This window comes from Euleptes europaea, chromosome 1 (assembly GCF_029931775.1).
Source record: "Euleptes europaea isolate rEulEur1 chromosome 1, rEulEur1.hap1, whole genome shotgun sequence".
Taxonomy (NCBI): domain Eukaryota; kingdom Metazoa; phylum Chordata; class Lepidosauria; order Squamata; family Sphaerodactylidae; genus Euleptes; species Euleptes europaea.
Genome location: NC_079312.1, coordinates 28187811 through 28196393, shown reverse-complemented (window position 1 = coordinate 28196393; position 8583 = coordinate 28187811). Strand labels below are relative to the sequence as shown.

Sequence of the window (8583 nt, the reverse complement as noted above, 5' to 3'; positions counted from 1 at the left end):
TATGGGCAGAATGACCAGGGTACAGGCCTGGGAGGCTACTTTGCCCCTGAAGGAAGTGGCTAGGCTAAAACTTCTTTCCCTGAAACGCTAGCTTTACCACATGCAAGTTCATTTTTCTTGTTAACAATGGGAGTGCCCACAGTCACATGACCCGTCACCTGCCGTCTAAAAGTGGCACAGTCCTGCAAAGACCACTTTGTGTTCTTGTTCCTGCACATTTCAACTGGCTCTTAAGCAAATCAGATCCCCCAGAGGAAGCTTTTGTCTACCGTTGAGCATGTTTTATCATGGCTTTTCCTCTGTATGGATTTTCTGGTGCCTAAGGAGGCCAGTGGAATTGCAGAAGCTCTTCCCACACTTGGAACACTTATATTTTCCCTCGCCCATGTGAGTTTTCTCATGGGCAGTAATGTTTGATCGTTGACTGAATCTCTTCCCGCAGTCTAGGCACTCGTATGGCTTCTCTCCAGTGTGCGTCCGCTCGTGGATGATAAAGCTCTCTCTCCGATTGAAGCTCTTCCCACAGTCTGAGCATTTGTATGGCTTCTCTCCCGTGTGGATCCTTGCATGCTCTTTGAGGAGGGACCGGTAATTGAAGCTTTTCCCGCAGGTGGAGCACGCAAATGGTTTCTCTCCTGTATGGGTTCTCTCATGCTCAATAAGGTGCGATCTCCGACTGAAGTTCTTCCCGCACTCGGAGCAGGTGTGCGGTTTCTCTCCTGTGTGGATTCTGTGGTGTCTGGTAAGGTGCGATCTCCGACTGAAATTCTGCCCACACTCCAAGCAATTATACGGTTTCTCTCCTGTGTGGATCCTCTCATGGACCAAGTGGGCTGAGGCATGGTTGAAGATTTTCCCACAATAGGAGCATTTGTATGGCTTTTTCCCAGTCTGGACATTCAAGTTTTTAAGAGGGTCAGCACTCTGACTGGAGCTTTTATCACTGTCCATTCCTGTCCTTTTTCTCCAACCAGGCTGAAATCCCCCTTGCAAAGTGCTTTCATTTGAACTTTTCTCCCCTTCACAGAGAAAGTTTTTCCCCACTGCCTGTTCTGGGTGGTTTCCCTGATGCTGCTGATTTCCAGACATCTCTTCCATTTCAGAAATCTCATCGCCTTTTGCTGCTTCCTGACTTCCAGGCGCTCCTTCCATCTTGGGAAACAGGAAGAGTTTCCCTTTGCCTTTTTCCAGAGACACCCGGTTGAGATCCATTTGCCCTGGTCTTTCCAGCTGAAGATTTGCCTGTTCATTCTCATTCACTTGGACATCACCTGCTGGAAGAATTGATTCATTGATTTAAATATTTATATCTGCCTTTTGTCCCCAGCGGGACTCAAATATAACGAGACAAGCAAATAACCAGCAACAAATTGAAAATTCAGTACAATGAAAGGGTTGTCCTGGAGTCCAACTGGACCAGTTCACTCAAAGTCATAGGCTGTGAGCCACAGGATAAGAGCCCTTTGGCTCTTGCCCTTCGGCTCACTCCACAAGGCTCATGCCTCAAGCCACACACCAAAACCTGAAGCAAGGAAGAAAACATAAGCTCAGCCTTGATCTTTGATAGCTGGCAGCCATGTTTATTTATTTTACTTAAAATATTTATATATCATGCCTTACCTCTTTAGATTCAAGGTCATGGACAAGCAAACACAAAATTGCAAGGATACAAAAACATAGCAGGTAATTGACAAGATAAAAACAATTCACAGGTTAAATATGCAGCCAGATCTGCCAAAACAGTTTACCCTCCACTCAAATCCCCCTTGTAATAAACAGGGGGGGATCATATACCGTAATTAGTTATCCCCATGAACACAGGCTCTAAACTGGGAGTTAGTAGTAAGAAAGTCACACACAATGGATCAAATTCTTCCTGCATATTTCAAACGATAAATTGAATTCTTTTTCATTGGAATTCTGACTAAGTATTATAACTTACAGTAGTTTGAATAGCCCAGACTAGCCTGAGCTCATCAGAGCTTGGAAGCTAAGCAGCGTTGGCCGTGGTTAGTACCTGAATGGGAGACCACGAAGGAAGACTGGGATCGCTATGCAGAGGCAGCCAATGGCAAAGCATCTCTTGCCTTGAAAACCCCATGAGGAGTTGCCCTAAGTCAATTGTGACTTGCCAGCACGGTGTAGGGAGCCAGTGTGGTGTAGTGGTTAAGAGCAGTGGTTTGGAGCAGTGGACTCTAATCTGGACAACCGGGTTTGATTCCCCACTCATCCACATGAGCGGCGGAGGCTAATCTGGTGAACCGGGTTGGTTTCCCCACTCCCCCACATGAAGCCAGCTGGATGACCTTGGGCTTGTCACAGCTCTCTTAGAGCTCTCTCAGCCCACCTACCTCATGGTGTCTGAGCAGCCAGAAAACCTTCAAGGAAATACCTAGACAACGGGATTTTGCTTGTTTCCACAAAAAGCTGGAGAAAGACTTTGCTGAGCAATTTGAAGAGGAAGAAGAGTTGGTTTTTTTATGCTGACTTTCTTTCCCACTTAAGGAAGAATCAAACCAGTTTACAATCACCTCCCCTTCCCCTCCCCGTAAGACACACCCTATGAGGTAGGTGGGGCTGAGAGAGCTATAAGAGAACTGAGGCTAGCCCAAGGTTACCCAGCTGGCTTCATGTTTAGGAGTGGGGAACAAATCCAGTTCACCAGATTAGCATCTGCCACTCATGTGGAGTGGGGAATCAAACCCGGTTCTCCAGATCAGCGCCAAACCACCGCTCTTAACCACTATGACATGCTGCCGTCTTTATTTCATTACACTTTTCAGAAATGATGTTGGGTATTTGTGGGGAAGAAGTCAAAGAAAGGGCTTTGTTAACTGAGCTGGCTGATCATCTCTCACTATATTCTTCTCCCTACAGTGCCCAGCATCATTCCAATTTTGCAGTCCAATCGCACAGGGTTATCAAAAATCCTGTCCCAAAATTAAAAGCCACCCCTGAATGCAATATCCACTATCAGTCCATTGCAAACTACTGGCACAATGTATGCTGAAGACACTTCTGGGCCCAATTCAACGTGCCAGTTATTACCATTAAAGCTCTTTACAGCCTCATACTTAACCAACATCATCTCCCAGGCATTCTTCAGTCAGCATTCTTGTTGTGGCACCCTTTCTTAGGATGGTTTGCCTGGCAACAATCAGGTTGCAGACTTCCCCCTGTCGGAATGGCTTACCAGAGCGGGTGCAGAGGGGGCCCTTCTTTTCTGCATCCAGGAAGGCTTGTCAAGCGGTTTTATTTCAAAGGCCGTTTGGTGGAGACTCCAGCTGTGTTTGTGTCTCCTTTTCATCGCTGACTGACTGTCATATTGGTTTCATGGATTTGTAACATCTTGTTGCTTTGTTAGCCACCTTGAATCTTAAGGAGATAAGGTGGGATAGAAATGTTTTAAAGGAATAAATAGATGTCGGGCCTGGCAGGTACCATAAGCTACTGTGCCGCTCCGAGAGTCCCAAAGTACATGGAGGGATGGCTACCCACCGTCTCCCCAACAGCTTTCCCACAGGGCTCAACAAAGTTTATTCTTACTCTCTGAGCACTCTGTGACACAAATCAAGGGCGGAGTCCATCCCTTACCCAGCAAACTGGCTATCCTTTTACCCTCTTGCATGGCCACCATGTACAGCTGCATTTTCAAGGGGTTTGCATTGGAGAAATTCACTGCCACCTTTTCCAATGGGCCTGGCACCTGCGTCAAAGAACAGAGACACAGTTTGGAAATGCATAACAGTTAGTGAACAGGAAAATTAATAATGTTCATGAAATGTTACTGAATACCTCAAATGAGTTTAGAAATAAAAAATAGTAAGTGAAAAGATAAAATTAACAATTCATGCATGGTGGCTATCTCATACAAAAAACAAACAATTATGGTCACATAAATCATGAAGCTGATCTAATTATATAACCATATTAGAAATAGTAAGGGTGAATCACTAACTTATCTTTCTTCTCCGCTCCTTAATTCTATATTTTTAATGATTAAATACTGATAAAGAAAGAAGGTAGAATAGAATAGCTACATTTTGAGAAAGATTAGATATATTTGAGGTATGATAGATTATGCAAGATTTTGAAAGGTTAAGACCAAGATGTAATAGTCTATGTTGTGTTTGTACGGTGTGTATGTTTATGTTGTGTAATGTTTGGAGAATTAAATTTTTTCCCCAAAAAAAGAAGAGGCAGAGACACAGTTTAGGACACAGCCAGAAGGTTAAGGAGGAAAATGCCCCAGCAGAGCCTAGTCAAATTTTGCAACCATCAACACTTAACCAAGAGTAGCCCTCTGGTCCAGCTCAAAGCCCCACTACAGGCAGGCAGGCAGGAAATGGGACTAGATTCCCAGACCAACCTAGTTAGCCTTCTAAGATGGGGGAGAACGATACCAACAGTGGTGAATCTACAAATGGATCTCAAGTCTACAGCCCCAGTGGGCTTGCCAGGATGGCCACTGCAAAGCCATTGCTCACTCACCTGCTGGTCCCATCTCTCGTTCTCTTGCAGTTTCAAGGCAAAAATCTCCACCAGGGTCACTGCCTGGGAACAGGTCTCGGGGTCTCGTTTCCTGACCCAGAGCTGAATTTCCTGTGGCAGTATGGCCAGGAACTGCTCTAAGACCAGGAACTCCAAGATCTGCTCTTTGGTGTGTTTCTCCGGCTGAAGCCATCGATAGCAAAGCTCTCGGAGCCGGCTGCAAACTTCTCGGGGGCCCTCAGCCTCCAGATAGCAGAACTGCCTGAACTGCCGGCGCCGTAGCTCCAGACTAATGGCATCCCCATCCAAGAGCTCATGCTTTGCTTGGCTGGAGGAGCCCAGGCTGCCATAGGCTTCTGTAGCTTCTCCACTGAGATCTGTCAGAGTTCGAGTTGCCCTGTCTTCTTCAGGCCAGTGGACGGCATCGGCTGTTCTCTGGAAGGAGGTCTGAAAAGTTTTAGTATTATCCCACCGGGTAGGCACCAGAGGTTTCCTCCGGGATTTGGCTGCCTTCTGGAAATCCTGCTGCTGGGTCCTTTCCTCCAGTGCCTGATTAGGCTCTGGAAGGACCACCTTGTCCGGTACCGGCTGAGTTTTTGGCAGCACCTCCTTGGTGGTTGTCTGCTTAGACTCGAATGAAGCCACCTCATCTGGTGCCCGTTCTGTTTCCTGTGAACCTGTTTCTGTTGGAGAATCTTTAGCTGCCCTGACAAGGATGATGGGGTGACCTGCCTCCAGTTTCTTTTTTGCTTTGGATCCTGTTGGGTCCCGCTCCTCCATTTTTAAAATTCGTCTCTGCGTTCTCGAAACTGCAAATGAAATTCAGTTTTTACTAAGTGCAAAGGCTGTGCCAAAATAGCTGCCAACCAAGATCTCGGTGGAAGTGCATTCCCTTATACAGTCTCAATACAGCCACTGTCGCACTGCTTAGGAAAGGTGCAATATGTTGTGCTCTGATGTGAAGTTCTGGGTTTAGTTTCAGCCACCACAAAAAAAGTTTCCAACAGAAGGGGGGAAGTCATCAGAGAAGGGTAACAAAAACAAGTCGAGCTTCAAGTTGCCATCCACAAAAGCTGAGCCTGCCAGAAGTGTAATATGATGAACTATGAAAAGCCCACCATTTTACAGAATGCTTGGACTAGACGGCATCCAGGGAAATAGGCACTGTGGTGGGATGACTCCCAGAGACCAGGATTCACACTCGCTGTGAAGCTTACTGGGTGACCAGGAGCAATTTATCATCTCTTGGCCTGGCCTACCATGCAAGGCTGTTGTGGACAATTATATGACCTTGAGTTCTGTGGAGCAAGCAGGGAGATAAATGCAATCAGTAAAGACAGGGGAAATTAATCATATGAAAAAATGCTGGCAAGTCAGACGTTTAACCTACAGGGAGGGCATTTCAGGAGGACCTGTCAGTAAACTTTCCAATCATTGAATGTTGTCAGAAAGAAAAGGGATGAAATCCCCTATGTGTTGTTCATTGCCTATCTTATACTCTTTAGAGTGCTGTTCTCTAATTTTGTAACCCATTTTATATTTATTATACTGTTCTTATTGCAATGGTTTTTTTTTTAAGTGTGTAACTCGCCTTGAGTCTCAGTGAGAAAGGTGGGGTATAAATGAAGTGAATAAACGAGGAAGGTAGGCTTAGGTAAAACACTTTTTTAAAAAACTACCGTGGATCTTTGTCTTGCAGAGCTAACCCGGTCCCAGGCCGTGGTCTGAAGGTGCCCCCGAACTGAAACTGTGCAGGTTTGGGGCTAGGTGATGTCTGGGCGGGAGAGGAATCTGAGAACTCTAGATATGTTGTCTGTAGGAGAAAGGTGGGCTATGAATAAGTAAGTCTATGGGCTATGAGTCTAAGTAAGTGGACCCCCATCCACTCTAATTTGGACTCTAATCTGGAGATCCAGGTTTGTTTCCCCACGCCTCCACATGAGTGGTGGATGCTAATCTGGTGAACTGGGTTGGTTTCCCCACTCCTCCACATGAAGCCAGCTGGGTGACCTTGAGCTGGTCATCGCTCTCTTAGAGCTCTCTCAGCCCCACCTGCTTCACAGGGTGTTTGTTGTGGGGAGGGGAAGGGAAGGTGATTGTAAATCGGTTTGATTCTTCTTTACGTGGTAGAGAAAGTTGGCATATAAAAAACCAACTCTTCTTTTTCTAAGTCCATGGGCTATGAATAAGTATGGCTGTAAAAAACAGCCATAACTTATTATGAAGTTTTTGTCCCCTGCCCAGGCATCTCAGAAATGCCTTCTACTGAATCAGACCCTTGGTCCATCAAAGTCAGTATTGTCTACTCAGACTGGCAGCGGCTCCCCAGGGTCTCACACAGAGGTCTTTCACATCACCTACTTGTCTAGTTCCTTGAACTGGAAATGCCGGGATTGAACCTGGGACCTTCTGCATGCCAAGAAGATGCTCTACCACTGAGCCACAGCCCCTCCCCAAACCCTTTTTATAGCTGTCTATGCCTGTGACCACCACTACAGGCTCTGGAAGCAAATTCCACATTTTGATCATTCATTGAGTAAAGAAGCATTTCCTTTTATCCTACTGCCCATCAGCTTCACTGGATGCCCTTGAGTTCCCTACCCTGTGCATAATTTTATAACACTCTATAATCTCCCTCTTCAGTGGTCTCTCTTCTAAACTGAAAAGTCCTAGACTTTTCAGCCTTTCCTTAATGCCAGCATAACTTAAAGGCATTGTCATATAACTTAAAGCAGGGGTGGGGAACGTCAGGCCCGGGGGCTGTTTAAGGCCTGCGAAATCATTTGGTCATGGTTCCTGGCAGATCTCTAGCTCAGAAGGATCTAAGACTGGCGATCAGCCCCCGCCCACGGACAGGAATAGCTTCCATTCAAGGCGGATGTGAGTTTGTTTTGCCGAGAAAAAGAACTTTTTCTCCCCTTGCAGAAGAGTTGTTAGCTATGGAGCTGCTAGGACCGCCCAAGAAACTGTGTTAACCCTTTCCCACCAGGGCCATGGAGAAACATATCCCCTCTGTATTACAAGAGGGCTGGGGGCAGAAGTGGCGACAATGGAGGGGTTAAAGGAGGCGGGGCAGAATTTGCAGGGGGGGGGAGTTCTTAGCCAGTGTATCCTCATTTCATCCCTGCAGGCGGAGGTAGCAGCAGCCGGCTGTAGAATCCAGCCCCGATCATGTGGCGCAGGAGCAACTCCGGCGTGCAGCTGGACGGCTACGCCCGACTGGTGCAACAGACCATCCCGTGCCACCAGGTGGGCGAGCGCGCCACCGGTTGGATGCCTGCCCGCTTGCCCGTGCAGGGGGGGGGGTGTCATCTGGGGCAGCTGCCTGCTTGGGGCTTGGTCAGCTAATTTTTAAGCTGATAATTTTGTATGGCCCGCAAATGATGTTATAAATATCCAAATGGCCCTTGGCGGAAAAAAGGCTCCCCACCCCCCGACTTAAAGGGACACCTGCATGCACCTCTTTCACTGCAGGAAGAACACTGCAAAAACGGCCTGCAGGGCAGAGAATGTTCTTTGCATGCATGCATGCAGGATGTTGCAGGCTCCATCCAACATTTCCAGTTGGAAGATCTCAGACAGCAGAGCATGAACTGGAAATCGAAGTAAAGCGTCGGTAGTGAGAGCAGGTAATTCTGAACCAGGGGGTCCTATTTTCGGACTCAGTATGAAGGCAACTTCATAGGATAAGAGTGCCGAAGAAGGACCAAACAGAGAGCCGGGGATGGCTCCCCTCCGCCTCCTGCTTCCTCACCTCGTGCTGCCCGCGATCTGGAGGGGATCCCGATGGCAGGAAGGCGCACGGATGACCTGCACAGGTGAGCCGTCCCGCTGCAGCCTCCTGAAACAAGGCTGCAAGCCGGGCGCTTCCGGGTGGCAATTTCCACGCCGGAAGAGAGGGGTGGGGACCGGGAGGAGGGCAGGGCAGGAAGGCGGCCGGGCGGTTTCCGTCGCCGCTTTCCGTGCCCCTCTAGGAGCAGCCGCTCTGTTGATTTAACCCATGGACCGCCTGGGGCGGAGCAGGGAAGGGCGCGCGGTGGGGCGGAGCCCAGGGGAGCAGGCGAGGAGAGGGCATCCTGCGGTGGCGGGGCA

At 47.9% G+C, this 8583-nt stretch overlaps 1 protein-coding gene across 1 annotated transcript; it reads right to left on the bottom strand.

Annotated features, from left to right (window-relative positions):
• Window positions 1-260: 260 nt before the first annotated feature.
• LOC130474576 (zinc finger protein 239-like) lies at window positions 261-1212 on the bottom strand. Its single transcript, XM_056846259.1, has one exon. The coding sequence runs from the start codon at window positions 1210-1212 to the stop codon at window positions 286-288; it is 927 nt and encodes a 308-aa protein (XP_056702237.1). The 3' UTR covers window positions 261-285.
• Between the last annotated feature and the right edge of the window lie 7371 nt (window positions 1213-8583).

Excerpts from the sequence above, each read along its gene's own strand:
- LOC130474576 (XM_056846259.1), bottom strand. The coding sequence starts at position 1,212 with ATGGATCTCAACCGGGTGTCTCTGGAAAAAGGCAAAGGGAAACTCTTC.